The sequence below is a fragment of the Castor canadensis genome, chromosome 5, assembly GCF_047511655.1.
Source record: "Castor canadensis chromosome 5, mCasCan1.hap1v2, whole genome shotgun sequence".
Classification (NCBI taxonomy): Eukaryota; Metazoa; Chordata; class Mammalia; order Rodentia; family Castoridae; genus Castor; species Castor canadensis.
In genome coordinates, this window is record NC_133390.1 from 168,773,238 (window position 1) to 168,796,106 (window position 22,869).

At 50.1% G+C, this 22,869-nt stretch overlaps 1 protein-coding gene across 3 annotated transcripts in view; it reads right to left on the minus strand.

The window, feature by feature from the left end:
* Window positions 1-1,245: 1,245 nt before the first annotated feature.
* Slc13a3 (solute carrier family 13 member 3) overlaps window positions 1,246-22,869 on the minus strand; it is a 68,063-nt gene continuing 46,439 nt past the window's right edge. For all 3 annotated transcript variants that reach the window (XM_074074910.1, XM_074074909.1, XM_020168108.2), the window contains 6 exons: window positions 22,079-22,183; window positions 16,838-16,935; window positions 13,666-13,778; window positions 7,323-7,484; window positions 5,119-5,256; window positions 1,246-2,970 (listed from right to left, as the gene is read on the minus strand). In XM_074074910.1, coding sequence (XP_073931011.1) covers window positions 2,794-2,970; window positions 5,119-5,256; window positions 7,323-7,484; window positions 13,666-13,778; window positions 16,838-16,935; window positions 22,079-22,183 — 793 coding nt within the window. In that variant the 3' untranslated portion in view covers window positions 1,246-2,793. The remainder of the gene's footprint in view (window positions 2,971-5,118; window positions 5,257-7,322; window positions 7,485-13,665; window positions 13,779-16,837; window positions 16,936-22,078; window positions 22,184-22,869) is intronic.

Here is a 22,869-nt window from a genome sequence, read left to right on the forward strand (position 1 = left end):
TCTCTCCTCCCACGTTGCTAGGGGCATCCAGCTATTTCCAGCCCCAGCCCAGTGCCACCTCCTCAGAAAAGTCCTCCTGGCCACCCTGGCCTCTGAATCAGTTCACCATCTTGCCCGGATCCATGACTCCATAATTTTAGCATTTTACCTTCCCATGGTGGCCTCCTCTGTGGAGAAAAAGGGGCGGAGGCGGTGACCCAGCCCAGACATGGTCTCAACCAATGTTTGTTGAATGAACAAATGGGAGAACGAGTGAACAAAGATGTGGACTGGACAGACCTGGGTCACTTTTTCATAAACTTAGTGTATATTCAGGTAGCAAATAGCATGTGGGGGCTGGGAGGGACTGAGGAAAGCTGATGACTGAGAACCGTGGTTTGGATGTTGATAAGGACATTAACAGAATGGCTTGTGACACACAGCAGGGTCTTGCTGACCTGCAGCTCCTGAAGCCCACAGAAAATAACAGCCTCAGTCTGACCATCCACACCCCAAACTCCTTCCGCTGGACACGTGGGAGGAGAGGCTGACACATAGCCAGTCTCTGAGAGCTAATGACACACAACCAGTTTCCCAAGCCTGACCACCCCCATCTCCGCAGACCCTAATAAAAGCTTGAGGTTTTGGGACCCCCACTCAGCGCTCCTTCCCTAGAGGGTGCATTTTTGCTCTGCACTAATAAACTTGCCCCAGAAGCAGCAGCAACACCCACTGTGCCCAGCTGCCCTCACTTCTCTTAGCAGTGCCTCATAAACTTCGTGCTTCTACTTGCTCGACTTGGTAAATTCTTTTACTGACTCATGACACCAAAATCCTTGATGGGATAGTTCCTTGCTATGTGCCAGAAACTGGCCCAGGGCTGGAGTGACAGCAACAAGCCATGTACGTTTGTACATGTGCTGGAGGGAGACAAAACTAATAACCAAGAAAATAAATGACACAGAGTCCTACATGCTGGGAACAACGGCACATGAGGGCGGAGAGTACTGGGGCCATATTTTAACAGGATGGGGCAATGACATCTGAAAAGGGACTTGAATAAAGTGAGGGTGGGAGCCAGGCATGTATTTGGGAGCAGAATGTTCCAGGCAGCAGGAATAGAACATGCAAAGTCCCTGAGGCAGGAGAGTTTGCACAAGTGGAATAGAGAGGGGAGAGAGGTAGGAGGTGAACTCAGAGAGTCAGAGCCCAGGAATTCGGGCTTTGAAGCTGTGCTGTTCAGAAAGCCAAGATTCCCCACTCCAGTGCTAATTAACATTGTTTATTTTTCAGCATTTTTGATCAGAAGTGTTTGAAATCATGACTGGTCACAAATCTATGGGCTTCTGTGTGCATGACCCTCTCCCTGCCCCATGCAGGACACCAGTGTCCAGCCACGGTGGGATGAACTTGTGATTCAATACTGATGTCCCGTGGGGAGGAGGCAGAGCTCCACCTCCAGCTCAGGGCCCTGCCCCTGCTCTCAGGGAAACACCCTGACTCATTGGTACAGTGGCAGAGCCCAGTCAGTCCCTGGGGGCGGGGTGGGAGAAGTGTGAGGCTCTGCCCCTTGTGGTGCCAGCCTCTGCTCCCTGTGTGCAGCGTGCCTGCGGCCCCAACCCTGTGCCATTCACAGGCAGCCCAGCTGCTTCTGCCAGGAAAGAGGAAGTGGAGTCCCCAGCTCCCCCAAGTCTGGCTACGAGCTTGCTGGAATAGCCTAGTGTTCCCCAAATGTAGAAAAGGATTACCATATTTTGCCTGCTACACACATTTTACTCTGGCTCCAACTGATCTTTTTTTTTTGGGTGGGACTGGGTTTTGAACTCAGGGCTTTGCACTTGCAAATCAGGCACTCTACTGCTGGAGCCACACCTCCAGTCCTCCAATTGATCTTGTGACTTTTCTCTCGCCTCTGAAGTGTGGCCTTAGCTAACTAAACATGGTTGCTACTGGGGGTGGGGGTGGGGAGGTAGTCACCAGCTGCTGGGATAAGAAACAGACATGACTGACTCCTGGCAACAGAGGCCCCATGAGGGCCACATGCAGGAGGCCCCAGGCTGGAGGGACTATGGGTTACCTGCGAGAGGATGGGACCCAGGCTTGGCCAGACACCAGAATTATTGCCAAACTGAATCAGATTAAAGAGGAAAATCCAAAATCCCTTGGGCTCCCTAACTCCCTGGTGAGCCTGGCAGTCCAGAGAGACAGTAAGGAGGCTCTGTACTCCCCCATGCCCGACCAAGTCACCTCTCCTCATCCCTTGTCCCCTGGGGATCTGCAGAGGTCAAAACCAATCAGGGCACCAGGGGAGCAGGTCCCACTGGGTTGTGAACAGGGACAAGAGCTGGCCCAGGCTTTGCAGCTGAAAAGCCTCTAAGCAAACCGGTTGGTCCTTAGAGACACCTTAGAGACACACTTAGGTCTCTTTCCAGAGAAACCTCAAGTAGTGGGGAAGAGAATTACTGGACCCATGGGGACAGACAGCTTCCTATTCCAAGTGTGCAAGACAAACGCCATCCAGATTTGCACAGTGAGGCGTAATGGGTCTCTCTTACATCCTAACTACAGAACAGCCCACAGGGAGAGGAGCCAATTTCTCAAACAGCAGATCTGGGAGATATCTGGGCATGGGAGAGAAAGAGAACGTGTCACAGACAATGAGCCTGTGGGCCTGAGTGGGCCACTGGAGGTCATCCTCGCTTGCTGTATATTAGATTCCACAAGAGAACTGCTTGATCACCCTGCATGGTCCCAGCAGTGATGGCCACAGCCGCCCAGGAGGACCCAGCCCCAAGAGAATCCCCCAGGGGGTGCTCAGAGGGTCCGAAATGTGTCATTGGCCAAGGTGGGTGGCAGTGCTGTGACGTTGGCTGAATGGACATTGGCCCAGTCCGGGAAGGTGCCCAGCTGGAAGATGGTCTGTGCCCAGGTGTTCATGGCCAGGCTGAGCAGCAGGACACCCATCAGATTCATCAGGAAGCCTGTCCGCACCTGCAACGGGGCCCCCATGCAGATGGCAAAACAACATACTTACGCACACGCACATCTACACCTATAAACACACACGTGCATGCCCACACATGGTGGTGCAGGCCAGTTAAGGCTACACTTGCCTGTTGGGAAGAATTTTTCGTTTGGAAGTTTCTCTCTAAGTAGGTAGAAAACTCTTGGCCAATTCCTCCTCTCTGGAGGCTCTCACAGGGATCAGTCCACCTGGGGCTGAAAATCTCCGGTTCCTGGTTGCTTCACCTTAGTGTTACCCAGCGTGCATTGCACGGAGAGAAAGCAAGTCCTTGTTCAATGCTGTCTCCAGTGTGTGACTCCCCTGGGGGCTGTCGTGGCCTTAGTCTGCTCTCTACCTTACCCACCACCCTTTGCAACAAGCACAGAGAGGCTTAGAACCTTCTCCAGGCAACTGTTATCAGGAGAATCTAATTATTTTACTTTTATTGCTTTGCACTTATTTGTGTGTGTGTGTGACTAGAGTTTGAACTTGGACTTTGTGCTTGCAAAGCAGGTAGGTGCTCTACCCCTTGAACCACGCCCCCAGCCAGAAACTTTTCTTTTTCAATACTCTTAAGTTTTAAAAAATATGCAAAGCTGATTTAGTGAAAAGGCATACGTGGTGAAGGCAAGAAGCCAAATGTAAGGCTACGGAAACACTGTACTGTGTGGCCATCTCTGTTCTGGGGCCTGAAAGCCCCTGGCTTTGGAGAAGGAAAAGGACAAAGTGTGGGAAACTGGGGGGGGGGTGGGGAGTCCGTTTTCCAGAGTCCTGGAGCCAGGCTGGAGGTTCCTACACGTCCCACATTAGTTACCCTAATTAGCAACTAAATCATGACTCCTGGGAGCAAACCCTGCAGGCCAGGTGGGCCACACACTGGCTGCTTATGGGGTCCCTTGGACCTTTCCACATCTCAGCAAGTCTCTGCCTTTGAAGGTGTCACCATTTCTCTCCTCTCTCTCTTTGTTCTCTAAACCTGCCCCTCACCACCTTTTCTCTAAATAGCCTCCCTGCTTCCACACTGGTCCCTCTGCCCACTCCAGTCAGCTGCAAAGTGCGCATGTGAGAGGCTAAGTCACACCATCGCCCTGCCTGATACCCCACTGGAACCTCTCACTGAGTCTGAATGAGGCCCCATATCTGAGCCCTCCACTCCGCTCCCTCTACACAGGGCCCTCTCCAGTTCCACTCCTGACCCTGCTCCCCACCTCTGGGCCTTTGCACTTGCTGTGCCTTCTGCTCACACAGCCCTTGTCCGTTTCCTGTGCAAGCCTGGCTGCTTTTCAAGACCAGGTCTCAGCTCAAAGTCACCTGGTAGGAAAGGCCTCCTTCCCAATCCATCTGAAGTATCTCCCATTGTCCTCTTCCACTCCCTCATGTCCTGTATCTTATTTCCTTCTTTACACTTAGCAATGCTAAATTAACATCATGTTTTAAAAATCGTCTTGGAGGCAGCGCTGAGCCACTCCCACTGCTGCCCCCCCCAGTGGCTAGAATGCAGAATGCACTCAGCAAGCTCATGGAAGGAATGAGTGAACCAAGAAGGGACCATCTGTCTCCCTTCCTCTCTTCTCCTCTCTCCTCAGAAGTGTATCACTTCCTGCCTCTCTCCACTCTTGCTGGTTCTGTCTCCATTGATCCTGCTGGGGTCTCGTGCCCAATTAAGTCAATCTCCCTTTTTGGCTGTGTCAACTCAGGACACTGTGCAAGGGCCCCAGATAGCCAGGGGCAAAGGGAGGAGAGGCAGAAGGTAATCGGGAGGAGGACTCAGCAGGGAGACCCATTCTTTGGGGAACTGCCAAAGGTTGGTCCAGGTAAAACCTTGGGGACTCCCCACACTGCCACCACCCTGGACTTCTGTCCATCTCACTCCCCAGCTGACCAGACCCGGGATCCCACCCCCAAGTCCCAGGGTATGTCCAGAAAGTCCCAGAGAGGGCACTGCTATGGGAAGCAGTGGCCAGGCAGTGTTTCTGGATCTTGTCTAGCATGAGGATTGTCCCAGAGCGTTTGCTAACTCAGCCTCTGAGTGCTACTCAGAATTGGAGGGCGGGGCAGGAGTGCAGAGATCCTGTCCAGATGCCTGGCCCACTGCCTGGTGCCCCCCAGTGAGACCATGAAATGCCCGGACTCACCATGTCTTTAACCAGCAAGTGTCCAGAGGCGAAGGCAATTGAGTTGGGGGGCGTAGAGACAGGCAGCATGAAGGCATAGGAACAGCCAACTGTGCCGGGTATCATCAGATACAGTGGATGCACTCTCAGGCGGATGGCCTGCCAGGATGGACACCAAGGCACAGACAGAAGGATATACAGAAACCACAGCAAGAGGTAGAGACAGTTGGAACGGGAGTGACGCAAAGAGATTGGCAGAGGGGCAGAGGCAATAGGGACACACAATAAGAGAGTGAGAGAGACATGTGGCCAGAAATACAGACATAAAGGCAGAAAGAGACAAGCAGACGGGAGTGGGGGGCGGGGAGGAGTAGACAAAGAAAAAGGACGGAGAGACATTCCCAAGGTCAGTAACACTGCAGTTTCATCTGGAAGCAGCTGGGGAGATTTATCTAGAACCTTCTTTCTCAAGGAAAACCCAGCCAGCTGGCCCCAAGTCACCCAGTGTAGGTAGGTGATCCAGCAGGCCCGAGGGGGACTCAAGACTTTGCATTTCTCACAAGTTCCCAGGTGGTGCTGGGGCTGGTGGTACAGGGACCGCGGACTGAGAAGAACCAGGGCTCTAACACAGCAACTCGGACCTGGCCCTTCCTTCAGCCAAACCGTCTCAGCAGCTGGTCACACCTCCCACATTTTACTTGACAGGAGGCCATTTGGGCCTCTCTAAGGAATGTCTGCAACCCAAAACATAGGTATTTTCTCAAATCCCTAAAATCATCCCCTTCTGCATAAGAGTTTTTATGTTAGTAACAAGCAAAATTTAAGAGACTGTGTCCTCTGTGAGTGCCTTTTCCAGAAAACGGTGCGCCTTACAAAGGTATTGGGCGCTCTGTGCTCCCTCCCCTTCCTCATGCCACCTCATAGCATGCCCCATTTCCCTCTGTTGTCAGGTCTCTCAGAACCAGTCTGATTGAGCCAATCCCACTCATCGAGGGTACAAAGACTCACACCCACACTGCTGGTGGGAGGACACATGGGAGGCCACCTCGAACAGCAGTTCACTCATAGGGAACACAATTGGAAAGAAACCTGCTCTTCCACCTGGGGATCTCAGTTACCGGAATTTTTCTAGCTGTAACCCCAGGTGCACAGGCAAGGCCAGGGCCAGGCAGAGAGGCCGGATGACAGCAGTCTGGAATTACCTATGTGTCCTTTAGCAGACTGCTAAACAAATCAGCTATCTACTTACAGTGGAATATTTACATTACTGACAAGGAATTCAGTGCAATTCACTACAAACAAACACAGAAAACCGGCCAAGCAAAACTCAAAGCAACAAGTGAACCGGCCATCGCTGCCTGCATACGCCTGTACAGTACTGGGATTTTATCTGTTTGAGATTACGTTAAGGTTTGAGCTTCTCTAATCTGTCTAAATATGGAACTACATTGATCGTTTCCTAATATCGGTCATTTGGTCTGCCTAAGGGTGATTCATGGCTTCTTGCACACACCTGGGTGCATTTGTTTCAGGACTTGTGTCTTTGTGGGGAAGCTGGAATTAAGGCCTTTTCCTGCTTTGCCCCTTATCTGGTTTGGACACAGGGTTTGGCTGACATCACACCCAGCTTGCATGAAGGTCTCTATCTTTCTGGGCTCTGGACCACTGCAGTGAGATGGGAACTCTGTTCCCTCAAGGTTGGTAGCTCTTACCTAGCAAAGAAGGTTCTGCCTCCTGCTAAAACTGGCTGGGACTGGTGATTTTTGGAGCAAGGTTCTCAACTAGGCATGATTTGTCCCTTCCCCAAGGAGACACTGGGCAATATCTGGAGACATTTGTCGAAATTTAGCGGGGAGCTGCTGGTCTCAGGTGCTGGTTATTCCCAGGCCCAAATGGTCAATGATGCCGAAACCCCACTGGCGTGGTGGGGGGAACCCTAGCTTCGCCTGCCACTACAATTTCTCCTGCAGTTTCTGTCTACTCTGACTTTCTACCTAGCCCCAATTGATCTTCCTAGAAAACTCCACATGACCATGGGTTAATTTCCCTCAGCGAGGGAACTTGTTGCACTTTGAAAATACTCTGTTTAAATGACGAATAGTGTTAGGTTCTGACAGTTGCGCGGGTTTTGGAAGTGCTCAGTGTGGGTGGAGCCCCATTCCTGGGAGGTTTCTGACCCTGACTGGGGGAGTGATGCCCTCACCCTGCCCCAGAAGGACCCTCACCAGCTCCGCCAGGACGGGCAGGAAGATGATGATGGTGGCCGTGTTGCTGGCGAACTCCGTGAAGAAGGCGATGACGATGGTAATGAGCAGGACAGCCAGCACAGGGGGCACATGCTCCAGGGGGTGTAGCCGCCCACCGATCCATGCCGACAGCCCGGACTCCTGAGGACAGGGGCAGCCTTCACTCCATGCCCACCTCCGCCACCTCCGCGGGGGTGGCCCAGGGCGCCCACCCAACCACAGCACTGCCCTTCCTTCCCAGGCGGGGCGAGTCAGGTGCAAAGAGGGGCAGAGAAATGTCACCCATCCAGCCAGGAGCCTCTCTGCTTTGAACTTCACTCCATACTCCACAGGCCGGGGACCCAAAACGCTGGGTCCCTGATAATTCACTTGGTTAGAAGCAGAGGTTCATTTCCATTTGGATCCACCATCCGTAAACACCAACATGAGTGGGAGAGGGGGGTTGGACCCTTTAGGTGAATTTCATTCCCCCAAGGACAGTTATTAACAAGGAATTAGTTATCACGTATATAAAATATCCATTATTATCATATAAGAAATTGATGCTACATGAATTTATATATCAGATATATGAGGCATAGCTGATGTCTCATATATAGCGTAAAGCAAGTATTGGGTGTATCTCAAATGCAATACCATCAACGTGGTATCAGTACGTGGGAAATTGAGATTGATGACCCATTCTTAGGACGTTTATCACAATGGTATTCAGACACCTATTAACATTAACATCGCAGTACTAGTCACTGTCATAAGGATCGCCATTATGGAGGTTTTAAGGGGTCAGGCACCTGCTGCATTACCTGTTGGTCCTGCCCAACCATCCTGTAAGGTAGCTATTATTGTCCCTGTTTAACCAAGGAGGGAAAGGTTTTGTGACTTGCCTAAGGTCCTCAAAAGCAGTGACTGAGATGCACATCTGAATCCATAAGCTCATGTGGGTCTGCAGAGCCCCCTCCCCTTCTCTGTACACTGTACCTCTTAGTTAAGAGCAATGTCCACAGTGAGCACAGTCCTCCAGGCAGGGTGGACCCCAGACTCCACTCTCTCACCAAAGGTGCAGAATTATGGGGTGCTCTGTCTGCTGGCTTCTTCAGGAATCACACTAGAGTTGCTCCCCGCTCCCACCACCAAAAGTATTCATCCTAGTGTGTCCAGCACAGCCTCATTATGACCTGGCCTGCTGCCCCCTGGTGGTTCCACATGGCAATAACGCTGCAAGGGGGTCCTAGAGTTCGTTTTTTGAACCAAGTAAGAGCTGTAGGTTCAGAAACTGGTGAAGGGCACCATTGAATCCATCCCCCACAACTTAGATGTCTGCCTACCCTAGTCCTGGTATCAGCCTAATACCCGCTGTTCCAACACATTTTACCAAAAAAGCTTTATATTTTTTTTGTGTTTAGTAGAAAATCCATTGCTTATTCAGAACTTAAAATTCCATAACAGATTCTACAGTACAATATACAGCTTTTGCCAAGTTAAAATAGTACATGTGTCCCTACAAGTTGACTTAAAAATTATCTTCAATGCACAAATAATAAATGCTTAAAATATTTCACTCCAGAAAAGTCCTTGTAAAATTAAAGTGTTTCTTGTACGGCTGCAGGATTTGTCTGAGACCACCACAGGCCCTACCTTGGCCCTGGAAAAAAAATGGGGCCACTGGCTTTTCCCTAGGCCACAGATCTGGCAAAGTGCGTGCAATTTAACAGAGGGGCTAGTGATAGGGAGCGTTAGGGACTTGGGGGACAGAGAGCCAGGAGCATCCTGTAGCTTGGCCCCTGAGCGAGGGGCTTCCTGCTGAGGTCCCAGCAGCTCAACTTCCTCACTGGAGGGAGGTCTGACAGCCTGTGAGACAGGATCTCCCTCCCCAGCAGCCTGGGGTTCTGCTGGGGACACTAAAGGGACATCACCTGCATTCTCCAATCCCCTTAGGAATCAGATGCTCTGTTTCTTTGGAAACCCACAGCTCCACAGAGGTCCCAGGGATGCCAGGGACCAGCAACAGCTAAGGTCAGAGGCAGCATGGCCAGAGAGTCAGACTAAGTTTGCATCTCAGCTTCATCCTTTCTAGCTGTGTCACCCTGGGAAAGTAACTAACCTCTCTGTGCCTCAGTTTCCTTATCTGTAAACCTGAGATGATGACAGTGCCTCTCCAGAAGTGCCTCTCTCTCTATTGGGAGAAAAGAGCTGAGTGTACGACAGAAGAAAAGGTCTGGGTACCTGGTCAGCGCCAGTGTGCATCAGGTCAGAGTGGGGACTCACAAACTCCCAGTGCAATGGTTGTCAAATGGGGTTACTTAGGGACCCCAAAGGTGACCAGAAGACTGGAGCCACCTTGCAGGAGGAGAGGCAGCAAGTCTGAGCTGCCTCTCCCTTTTCCTTTCCTACTTCAACTTGACCTCTTTTTCTTAATTTCTCCCTCCCTGCCCCCAAACGAACTTAGGGCCTCCTGCTTGCTAGGCAACCGCTCTGCCTCTTGAACCATGTCCCCGGCCATCTTACTTCTTTAGTTTGTTTTTTTAGATGGCTCTGCTCAGATAGCATCTTGCACTAACTTTTGCCCAGGCTGGCTTAGAACTGTGACCCTCCTGATCACAGCCCTCCTGATCTCTTTTCTAGAAGAATCACATCTTAGAAGGAGAGTGTTAAAGGAGGGCTAAAGTTCAATGTTTGAAAACAAAATCTCCTGGGATCCTTGGAAAAATCTCTAAAAAGGCTCAGAAAACTGTGGCTTCAGCTTTATGTATACAACCTTGTATAAATTCTTAGGTAGAGAGACCAGCAGATCTGAATAAAGAAAAGATAAAAAGAGAAGGTTTTACACACATGTGTGAACATTTACAAGCTGTGTGATCTTAGGTAAGTTCCTTAACATCTCTGTCTCTGTTTCTTGATTTCTTTAACAGTCCCTATGCATCATAAGCACTGAATTTGATTCCTATTATTTATGTAATTTAATGATACAGTGCTTAGTCAGAACTGCATAGTCTTCCAAGTACTTTGCTAATATTAATTTACGTAATCATTGTAACAGTGCCATGAAACAGACGATTCAGTTAGCCCGACTTTAAGGTTGAAGAAAATGAGGTGTGAGGTGGCTAAAGTGAGTTCCCAAATAAGTGAAGAAACTTGCCCTGGTGGATTTTAGCCATTTCATTAGGCTACCTATCCAATATCACCACCATCACCATCACCATCTCACCATCACCATTACTACCATCCCCATCATGGTCACCATAAAAGATAACTCTGAGATTCCCAGCAGGTGAGGAGGACACACCTTTCCGTGACTGCACATGAAGCATTTGTAACTGTGACGTGTTTATAAGTTTGCTGATTTCAGACCTATGAAGGCAACAGAGATGCATCTTTCTATTAACAGCAAACAGCGTGCGCCTGGCTTTAGCGCCTGGCACGTCTCGTTTCTCTTCTGCCTACTTCGCCTGCACTGTGTTGTCAGTTTTCAAAGTAGCTCCCCTGTCAGTTTTTGTTGAGAGTCTTCTGGATGCCTGGATCAGAGGTGGATGAACAGTGTCCCCATCCTCACTGAGCTTCCATCAAAAAAACTAACAAGACAGGCCATCTGGAAGTAGATGTGATGTAAAAAAAAAAAAAATGAGCAGGGTGGTGAGAGTGAGAGGGACAGAATGGGGGCTACTCTAGATAAAGTGACCATTCCTGAGAAGCTGAAACCCAGAGATCTGAGGGTGAATATTCAAGAGAGAAAGGCAGATGCAAAGTTCCTGGGATGTTATTGAGTCAGTTTGGCTGCGGGGGACTAGAGGGGTGTAAAGAAGGGGGAGAGGTCATTGTCAGTGAGCTAGGCAGGGCTGAGCCATGTGTGGCCTGTGTGTAGGCCCAGCAGAGCCCTGTCACTTGAGCTGCTGTGTCATGAGCACAAGGTTTTGCAGCAGGGCACTACAGACAGGCCAGAAAGGTGACCCAAGCTCTGAGGGGGCACCAGGTCTGCTTCCAGCTGGAGGAGGAAGCCCTCATGTCCAGGCCACAGGTGGCCTCACTGTGGCCTGATGAAGAACCTGGCCAGGGGCCAGGAGATGCTATAAGCACTCTGGGCCCAGGCTGTGCTGCCTGGGAACACATGGCACTGGCAGAGCCTGGGGGCCAGGGGCAGCCACCAGACAAAGGCCCTGTTGAATGGAAACCCCGGCTGGCTGCCCAGGGCTGGGCCAAGAGCCAGCCTGGCCTCCCAGAAGCACAGCAGCTCTGCAGCCCAGCCCCCAGAGAGCAGAGTCTCTTCCTCCTCTCCCCATCCCTCTGGGACACAGGGTCACCTTGTCCTTCAGAACCAGCTGGGCTCAGTCATTGGGGCAGATGCTCCATGCCACCCACCTGCTCAGGCTGTTATCCTCCATTCTGACTGTCCAATCATAGCAACCAACCTGATTGGGCTGTGTTCTGAGTTCTCCACACACACCGACTCATGTAATAATTACAAGGCTACTGGTAGGTACCATTGCTATTCCCATTTTACAGATGAGGAAACTGAGGCCTAGGGAAGGTTAGTAACTAGGCAAAGATCACACACACACACACACACACACACACACACACACACACACACACACACAAGGTTGAATATCTTTGATTGCAACCCAGATAGATGATCCAGTCCCATTGGATTGCATGACTTCTTCAAGGCCTTGGTAGCATGTCACTTATTCCAGGAAGTCTTCCCTTATATACCCCTCATAGGAAGCAATAGCATGAAAAGTGAAACAGACTTAAGTTCAAATGCCAGCTCTGCTACTAATGAGCTGTGCTACATAGGATCAGTCTGGACCTTGTAATTGCTAAAATGGAGACCAAAAAAGTACTTTTGTTCTTTGAATTCTGTACAATTTTACATGTGGTCTTTTTTTAAAAGAATTAGAAAAAAAATTTCATAAAACATCCCTGTGAAGAACCTGACTGTGCCATCCCTATCCCCTTCAGCAGGGACTCCTTGCCCCTAGGGCAGCGCAAGACCACAGATACAGAGTGGACACCAGGGTATAAAGGCTCCACCACCTCTGATCAATCAACCCAACAGCACTGAAGGGTCAGCTCAGCCTCAGCGCTCCCTGTGGGGAGGGGTCTGCCTTGCAGCCCCACTTCCCCCTTGGCCCGCTCCTGCTTCCTTCTGCAGGTAGTGACCCCAAGGCACCAGCTGGTGACACATACACCTCCTGCCCCCTCATCATCTCAGATTCTTCCTCTTGGAAGCCTGTCTTCACTTTGGATGAGGGAGTAGTAGGACCAGGCACTTGGGGTCCCAGCCAAGTGTGGGGTCAGTATCTTCTTCACCCCTACAATCCAAGAGTAAGAACTTTCACCTGCAATTGACATTGCCCAGAGAGGGGAGGGAGCCTGCCCGAGAGCCCAGCAAGAGCTCAGATTTGAATGCAGGCTCAGGCGTGCAGTGCCCAAGCCTGAATTCTGGCCATCAGCAGGTGTCCTGTACCGTGACCTTGTTGGAAACTGAAAATGAACATTGAATTACAAAGGGAAGCGATACAAGAAGGAGTTTCAGGTTTCCTTATTTCAGATGGACCCTTAGCTGGGTATGGCTGCCACTGACCACTGTGGCTGAGAGGTAGGAGTGGGGTGGAGCCCAGTGTCCTGAGCTCTGGGCTGGCGTCCCTGCTCCACCTTCTCCTGGCTGCACAAGTGGGTGAGTTCTTGGTCTCCTTTTGTCTCTGCTTCCTCATCTTTATAAAAGGAGCCTCAGTGGGGTTGGTGAAGAACCGAGTCACTGCCTGGTGCCTTGCAATGTCCTCTTGAGGGCAGAGTAAGGACCATGGACTTGGAAATCAGTTTGAACCCCAGCTCTTACACAGAGTGCTATTTTATGACCTCAGGAGACCTGCTTAAAGGTTCCATGCCTCAGTCTTCCCACCTGTAAAATGGCGACTAAAACATTCCCCCCATGTAGGGTCAATGAGGGTTAAATGCTGTAACGCATTACGTAAACATTAGATCCTTAGTTGGCACTCTCTTCAGGCCTGGGCCATTGATCCTGACTTGCAACGCCCAGAGAGTGACCAACCCTGAAACTGCTGCTGTGTCCTGGCCCTGACCCTGAGCTCACAGGGCCCTCTAGAATCCTATTAATAACAGCATTAAATAATCGTGATTCTTATCAGACATTATGTCACAGGGGTCAGAAGCACAGACTCTAGAGCCAGCCTGGATTTGATGATCCCAATCTGGCTAGCAGGAAACCAGCCTGCAGGCCCCTGTTGTCCCCCTGCTCCTGCCCTGGAGCTGCAGGCGGGACCTGCCCAGCCTCCCAGGCCTGCGCCCCACGCCCGGCTCTTACCTCGCAGCCTTTGGCCATGGCGAAGCCACCTCCCAGGAGCAAAATGATGTTCCAAGGCACGGTCTCCTGCGCCTTCTTCCAGCTCAGCAGGGGCTCTGTCTCCGTGTTGGGAGCTGGGCAGAGAAAGGGACCCAGCACACACTCAGGGCCCTGAAACCCCATCTCTGTGAGACACTCGGGGCCCCAGGAAGGCAAGGACTGGCTCCAGTGTAGTTTTTGGAGCTTTAGGGAGAAACCCCACAAGAGTCACGATGGGGTTACTGCTGTGTTCAGAATGAACGTAATCTTCATCGCTCCCACAGTTTGAGAATGTTCTGGAATCAGGCATTCCACGCACAGGGCATTATTTAAATGTCCCAATAGCCTTTGTGGCCAAGTGCTATTTTTATCCTCATTTACAAGAGAAAAGGCTTTTCTTTATGTTTGAACGTGTACGGGGTTAAAGAGGAAGGACATTCAGAGAAACAGAGCTAAGGGTCCTCTGGCTGTGACATTACTCATGCTTTTACTTCCTCAAAGTGACAGTGAGTGGTACTGGTTACGCTGGGGGAAGGGACTGGCAAGCCTTTCCTGTCCAGGCTAGAGAGTGGAAGATTTGGGCTTTGCAGGCCAGACCTGCTGTCTGGGAGGTGACTGCTCCGTCCCCATCGCAAGGAAGCAACCAAGGACAATGTAGAGACAGGGGACAGTATGGCAGAGGTGCCAAAAGCTCTGTTTACAAAGGTGATGGTGGCCGGATTTGGCACTGGGTAGAGGGGTAGCGTTCCATCGCTGGATCTGAGCAGACAGGTGGCCTGGTTTCTGCATCCTCTCTCTTTTTAACGTGCTGTGTGACCTTTACCAGGTCACCTTCTCTCCATGGAGAAAGACTGGCCATCTCCAAGGCTGCACGGAAGTCCTGGGGTGCTGAATACTACAAAGTGCCACCTCTGCCAAGTGGTGGCCAGAGGACCAGCAGTACACTTGGAGACCCCTTCCTGCCCATGGCCCATGGGGCAAGGCTGGAACGCCAGTTTGAGAACCTGGGGTGGGGGGGCGTGGCTTAAGAGGTAGAGAAACCCAGGGGTTCTGGGTTTCATGCCCAGTACTACAGATTGAGAGAGAGAGAGAGAGAGAGTGAGAGAGATGGGAGGGAGAGGGAGAGGGAAAGAAAAAGAGGAAGGCAGGCGATACACCTCTCTGCACCTCTCTGCACTGAACTTAAACACGTAAGTGTTTAGTGTCACTGCTTTTGGACCCTGTGTATTCACTCTGCAATTTGAACTAGTTGTCAACAGTTAAAATCAGGAGATTTCATACGGAAACCCAGATTATTGGCTTCTCTTAAGACATCAGCAAATCTGAGAAAATAAGTCCTGTTTTCCAGCCCAGTGACAATTCGTGGAAACAGAGTAGCATCTACCCTGGTAAGTATCCTGGGCTGGTGAGGTTTGCACAAATCCACCACTGTCCACTATTTTTGTTTTGTTTGGTTTGTTGGTACTAGGGTTTGAATCAGAGTCTACCATTTGCTAGGCAGGTACTTAATCACTTGAGCCACCCCACCAGCCATTTTTTGTGTTGGGTATTTTCAAGATAGGGTTTTGTGATTTGCCCAGGCTGGCCTCAAACTGCAATCCTTCTGATCTCTGCTTCCTGAATAGCTGGGATTACAGGCCACTGGCACCTGGCTCACTGGTCACTATTTTCATCCTCTATGGCTGCCTTCGTTGAGGTGCAGAGGCTGCTCTCGGTTTCAAAGATGGTGCCTCCCTCACAACCCAGTCAAGAGAAAGAACTGGGAATTGAGTCTGAATAGGGGACAAAGCCAGGAGTGGGCATCTCATGAGGTGGCCAGTAGGCCTTTGGGGGAGATCTGCTAATAAGAACAAGGAGGACCAACTGGATTCTCGCTCTCAGAAGCGTCCGAGGGGAACAGAAACAGCCAGGAGAAGAGACAACTAGAGGTGAGAGAGCAAAGAGTGCACTGCAGGAGGGCTCGCCCTGCTGGAGTTCAATGAGGAGCAGACACTAGGGAATGGTGTAGAAAGAGGAGCCATAAGAAGCTTCTGGAATGGGCACTGGGAGGAAGCAGGCAGAATGAAGATGGTAAAACCAGAACTGAAAATGAAGCCATCCATAGGCAAGACCCAGGGAGCAGCAGCAGCTCTGCAGAGGTCAGCAGACCACAGAGTGGCTGCTGGAAACCAGCTGGAAGCAGAGACGTGGAGCTGGCAGCTGAGCTGAGTCTGCCCCACTGTGGAGGCCACTAGCCCATAGTGAGGCATCCTGGGACCTTGTTCCAGCCTCCTCCGGGCCCAGCCATGCTGCAGCTGCTGTGGAGCCCTGGGAACTCCTGGCCAGATGCTGGGCTCTCAGCCTCACTGACCTAGTCCTCTGTTTTTAATTTTCAACAATAGAAAGTAGTTGGACTGTGCCTACTGTTCCCTGACTCAGTCCAGAGCCCATCTTGCTGCCCCAGGTGAAAAGGGCTAGCTGCAGCTGCCTCCCCAGTGACAGGTGCTGGTGGACCTCTGCTGGGAACTCAGTGAGTGGTCGATGCCGTCTGAAGATGGCCTGCAGACTGGGCAGGGCCCCCTTCGTGACTAAAACCACGTTATACCTTTAGTCAGCAACCCCAGCCCTGCTCCTACACCCTACCAGTTCCTCTTCCCTTTAAACCCAGCTGAGTCATAACTCCTGCTTTGGGCGAAGGGGCTGACATAGTTTTCTGTAAAAGGCCAGAAAGTCAATCTGTTTGGCTTTGTAGGCTCAGAAGCAAAATTGAGGCCCTTGTCTACATAGTTATGTAAAGAAAATAAACTCCCACACATTTCTGAAGGAAATGCAAAGCTTTATTTACAAACACTGAAACCTGAAGTTCACGTAATGCTCACGTGTCAGGAAATGGTTCCTTTTCAACCATTTGAAAATGTGAAAACCATTCTGAGCTCACAAGTTCTACAGAAACAGACAGCTGCTGAATCTGGCTGCAGGGACTATATGTGCTAGCACCTGTCCTGGATTGTCACCTTGGGCCTGAAATCCCCAGACAAGGTCACCACTCGGACAGCACATGGGGACAAGCAGAACCATGTGGTTAGCACAGGGCAGCTGCTCCAGGCCACTGACGCCCAAGGCCTGAGTCCTGGTCTCGCCTGGACCCGTGGAGACCCAGCCTTGGGTATCTTACCTTTGAAATCAAGCCACCACTTGAGAGAGGGTCTTTTTGATGGGAAGAAGAACAAGATGATGACAATGGCAACGCCGGTGACAGCATCGGAAATGAACCTGCAATGAGAAAGCCCCAAAGCATGAGGCCCTGGCTTCTCAGCACACCACGGTCTGGCCGATTTGCAAAGGAGGATTTGTACAAGGGAATAAGGCCTGCTGGGAAGAGGCACTGTGGGCAGCTGGGCCGCTGGCCACCATACCACACTGTACCCAGCATGGATACTGCCACTTATGGAGGCAAAGGCCTTTATCCAGGGCCAAACAAGTCCCTGTCCTCCCAGTCCAAAGACCTCAGAGGAGGGACTGACCAAACAGGGAAAAATCTGAGAGCTACAGGATATTGGAGTCCACGGAGCTTCCAAATCAGCCTAGCCTGGACTCCTGTGAGAGCCCTGTGTGTTGGTCCAGAAGATGCTTGAGCTTCTCCTGGGACAGGCAGCTCACCACACATAGCTGCGGCCCCTTCACCCCAGATCCCCAGCCTTACAGCCCCTCCAAACCTAACTGCTACCTTCCAATCACCCATAGGGTATCTTTGTGGAACCTTGGTAGACATGAGGCCCTCAGGGCAAGCGTCTTCTGTTTCAGATGAGAAACCCAAGGTCAGAGACCAGAGACAGTTTTCAAGGCCAGACCATGGCCTGTGGAAGAGATGGGCCTCACAACTTTCTGGTTCCAAGTTCAATGAAGGCCAGAGTCCATGGCTAACGAAGCTATTTGGCTCCCACGTTCAGAAAGAAGAGCGCTCAGATAGCTAAGCAATTGGAAAGGGTGGCCAATCCCACTGCGGCCAGAGAAACACAAATAAAAACACCACTGCTGCACCACCCAGGTGCTCAGAGGCTCAAAAAGCTCAAAAGCCTGAGTGTGGCGAGAGCGTTGGGAACAGACACTGGCACTGGGAGAGCAAATGAGTTCAGCCTTCACGGGGACAAGACAGCTGCAAGTGTTTCAGACTTTCACATATGAAGACTCCTTGGTCCAGCTGCTACAGGAATTACCCTCAGAAGAAAGTAAACTCGGTACACAGATTACGTGCAGGGTTTCATTATTGGAAAAAGTAAGGCAAAATGGAAGGCTGTTGACAGAAACATGTTAAATAAATTGTGTTCAACCCATATCAGAACAACCCTTGTGTGTTTAAAAAAAAGATGAAAGATAACATCCACTCTTGTGTATTGACGTAGAAATACAATTTTTTTTCAAAAGCAGGGTTTAATTTGTAGTATCAGTCACAGGCCAATCAGGAATGAATTAATTAAACAAAGGTGCTCTCCTTCCATAAATTTATGGAGTGTTTAAAAAAGAAGTAAGTTAGAACTAGCAAGCGGTCCACGGCCACAGTACTGTGCTTTCAGTCTTGCACATGTGTGTACACAGGTCCGTGCGTGTGTGGACAGAGGTGTGTGTACCTGGAACGTCACACACCCAGTTGTTCAGATTGTAGATGAAGGAGATCTAGCTTTTACTTTTTCAATTCAGTATCATTTGAATTTTTTGTCAGTGTACATACCTTTGCTAATTAAAAAAGGAAAAAGAACATCACAAGTAATATGTTTAGTGTGACCATATTTCTGTTAGGAAATCTTGAATTTCATTGAGGTTCTTTTCAGCTAATTGTCTTGTGTTTTATAGAAGCGTAATTAACATGAGATAAAATGCACCTCTTTTTAGGGTACGTTCCAAGAGTTTTGACAAATGTATACAGTCCTATTTTGTTGGTTGAGATGGATCTCAAACTTTCTGCCTGGGCTGGCCTTTAACAGTGACCCTCCCGATCTCTGCCTCTGTAGTAACTGGGATCACAGACGTGAGCAACTGCACCTGGCAATAGGCATTTCTTAAAGCCAGAAAAGATGCATATCAGAACTGGATCCTAAGATGCTATGGTTTTCTGTATTACGGAAAGCTTATAACACACATTTTTCATCTGAAAAAATTTATATTTTGGAAGAATTAAAAATAGCAATAGTAATAAGAGACAGTTCTTATGGCTCCATGAAGTGATAACTATTTTTTTTTCAGCAGATCAGAACTTTTCTCACCCATTTCACCAGGGAGACCCTTAGAGCTCCTTGGGAGGCTGAGATCGGGAGGAGTGTGGTTCCACACCAGCCCCAGTTATTAGTTCCTGAGACCTCATCTCAAAGGAAAAAAGTTGGGTGTGGTACTACATGCCTGTCATCCTAGCTATGGCAAGAATTATAAAATAGGAGGATTACAGTCCAGGTGGCCTGGGCAAAAAGCAAAAAAGCGAGACCCTATCTCCAAAATAACCAAAGCAAAAAGGGCTTGGAGGGGTGGCTCAAGTGGAAGAGCACCTGCCTAGCAAGCATGAAGACTGTTAAACTCCAATACCATAAAAATAATTTTTAAAATATACCTGCGACTAACATTTTATCTCCATTGGGTGGTGCTGGCCAAAATCATCAGAACCCACCAAATGCAGCAGTCGTGTGGCCCATCTGTTCCTGTCCCAGCTCACATGAGAACTTGACACAGTGTCCTGTGATCTGTAAAGCACTTTCTCTTGTGACCAGGGCGACCCATAGCTCCCTGGCTGCCTCTGACCTTCTCGAACAGGATCCTTGTGCTGTGTCCCACTGCTCAGTGTTGGGGTCCCTCAACAGATCCTCAGACTCCCTGCTATATTCCCCGACTCAGCCCAACACATCCTATGACAGTGTTAAGTTCCAAATGTGTACAGTGACTCTCGTACCTGCCCCTGCAGACTAAGCACCTCCCCTGAGTCCGTTCCTACCTCAGGCCTCCGGGGACACTCCCAGTGTCTCCACCGCTTTTACCTTCACCCTTCCTAACCATCGGCTCTTTCCAGAACCATCCAGTCGAGGCTGTCCTCCAGTCTTGTGCACCCAACAGTCTGCTGGGGTATGTGGAAGACACCATGGGTTGACAAGTCTAACCTAGCCAGAGTGCCCGGTGGACTTGGAGAACCCCTCCAGCCCCCTAAAGAATGCTCTTCTTTCCTCACACCCTCAAACCAAACCTAGTGCAAGTCGTACTACATGTAACTTTGCAGCATCTTAACTGCTCCATCTCCATTATTACTACCTTCACTCAAGCTGTCGAACCTTCCCCTGACCAGGGGCAGCAAAGGATCTCTCTAAAAGCCACACAGTAAATACAATTGCCTTTGCAGCCTCACGGTCTTTGTCACAACTACTCAAATTTGACTTTGTATCATGGAAGCGTCATAGTCAACCCATAAGTGAACGAGTGTGTCTGTGTTTCAATAAAACTTTTATAAACATTGAAATGTGAATTTCGTATAATTTTCATGTGTCACAAAATATTGTTTGTTTTTTAATTTTCCCCAGCCATTTAAAAATGTGAAAACATTCAAAAGCAAGTGCTGGCTGATTTGCCCCGTGAGGTGTAGCTTGCCGGGCCCTGGTCTTGAAGACAAGAGGACATCTAGATGTGTCGTATCTCCTATCCTTTCTCCTCACCTACACTTTTGCCCCTGCTATCATGCCCCATTTTGTTTCCTTTTTTGCCTGATAAATATAGCTAATGATTGAGGTCTTCCCACTTGCCATTCTAATCGATTGACTTCTATCGCTGTCTTGGGGGACCTGCGGGGGCGTGGTACAGGGCTCCCCACAGACACCAAAACCCGTGCAAGCTCAAGGTTGTGAAACAGAAGGAGCATTTCCATAGGCTCAATGCCCTCCTCCTGCATACTTAAACCATCTCTATATTACTTACAATGCTGAAGACAATGCAAATGATATATAAATAATGTCAAGGAGAAAAGTCTTGTACATGTTCAGTACAGAAGCAATTTTTCCCAAATATTGTTGACCCACACTGGTTGAATGCATGGGTGAGGGACCCGCGGATATGGAGGGTTGGCTGTGGTAACTCTTTCACCCTCAGAAGGACCCAGTAAGACATGAACTATTAGGGCCGGGACCATGACTCATGCGCAGCCTCTTGGGAGGTAGAGATCAGGAGAATCGAGGTTCAAGGCCAGCACAGGCAAAAAGATAGTGATACTCCATCTCATCCAAGTAGGAGGGCTTGGTGGCATGTGTCTGTCATCCCATCTACGCAGGAGACTTAGGGAGGAGGATCTCAGTCCCATGTAAAAACTCAAGACTATCCAGAAAATAACTAAAGCAAAAAGAGCTGGGCACAGCTTAAGCACTGTAGTGCCTGCCTAGCAAGAGTGAGGCCCTGAGTTCAAAATGTACTATTGCAATAGCATTTTATAGATGAGGAAACTGAGGCACAAAGAGATTTAAGGAACTTAAAACCTCCAATAGTTGCCCACTACTCTCATGGAAAAAAGACCCAAAGACCCTCTGACCTGGCCCCTCTCCCACCTTTCCAGCCATATCTCATCTACTGTCCCCTTCCTGCCAGATCACACTGGGCTCCTGTCCATCCTTCAGACCTGCTGAGTCCGTTCCACCTGGGGCTTCAGTGGACATTCCCAGAGGGTCTCCACTGCTTTTTCCACCACCTTTCTTGAGCTTTGGTTCTTTCCACAGCTATCCAAAGTCAATGCCCTCCACCCCCCCATCATTTTATAACAGAACCGGCTCACTCTTCTTCGTGGCACTTGGTCTAACGAGCAGTTATTTTATTGTGTAAGTACGTGCCTTTGCTCATCCCTGACATCCAGTGGAAGGCTCAGTGTGCAACAGGTTCTCCAGAAATGAGTAGAGGGAGGGGGGAGGAAGAGAGAGGGAAGGGGGAGAGGAAGGGAGGAAGGAAGAAAGGAGGAGGAAGGGAAGGGAGGGAGAGAGGGGGGAAGGGAGGGAGAAAGGGAGGAAGGGAAGGGAGGCAGGACGGGGGAGAGAGGGAGGGAAGAAGGAAGGAAGGAAGGAAGGAAGGAAAGGAAGGAAGGAAGGAAGGAAGGAAGGAAGGAGGGAGGGAGAGAGGGAGGATGGATTTGTTCAGAGACAGGCAGCTCACAAGAGGCAGAACAGACTCTAAGCCAGTTTTGTCTGATTTCAAAGTCAGGGCTCTTAACACCTGAGAACCAAATAATTTATTGTCTAATCCCAGACTCATGTGAGAGGCAGAGAAGGAGCTATAAGCACATAGTTACATGAGACAAGGAGTGCAAAGACAGCTCAGGGCTCCCAGCTGTGCTACCCCTCCAGCTCCACGTGCTCCATCCCAGAATCCTCCCTGTTGGACTCCATCCTGAGGGGCCCCAGAATCTCACCCAGGGTCGAAGAGGCTGGCCCAGCCAGGGATGAACTTCGGATCCCGGGAGAAGAGGAGGATGGCAAATGCGCAGAACAGAATGAAAACGGCTTGCTCGGCAAACCTGTGGCACAGAGACACAGGAGTGGTGGAGACCCTGGGCTCAGGCAGGTGCCCACAGGCAGGACTGGTCCAGACTACCTCTGAGAAAGCCAAGAGGAAGCCTCCACTCCCAGGGAGTCCCCAGAATAAGGGCAGGATGTTCCACTGTGTCACTGATTCCTGTCCAGGCCCCCACTGCCTCAGGATCATGTCTAAACACCACCACCCCATGTTATTTTCATCAGGGATTTTTCAGGATCCTAGGGAAAAACAAGACAGAGAGAAAGAAAACAGTAGACAGAGTCGAAGGCAAAAAAGTGGAAAAAAAGACAACAGAAACAGAGGTGGACAGAGAGAGCAACAGTCACATAGAGACACACAGATAAGCACACACAGACAGGGACAGACAGACACCCTGAGGGGTGACATGCACAGAAAGAGGACAGACGCAGACAGAGGGTGTGCAGGAGTGGAAAGACAGAACGCTGGAGGAAGCAGCAGCCATTGTATCCATCTCACAGATTGGGGCGCAGAGCCCAGAGAGGGCTGGCATCCTGAGCAAAGTCACACAGGAAGGAGTGGCAGAAGCAGCCCTTGGACAGAAGTTGCTGAGGCCTAGTTGTTCCCACTACCATCGGGAGATGGTGTCAGATGTCCCCTGCGCCAGGGGGGAAGGGAACCTTAGGTGGAGGGGGCGGGTCCCCACCT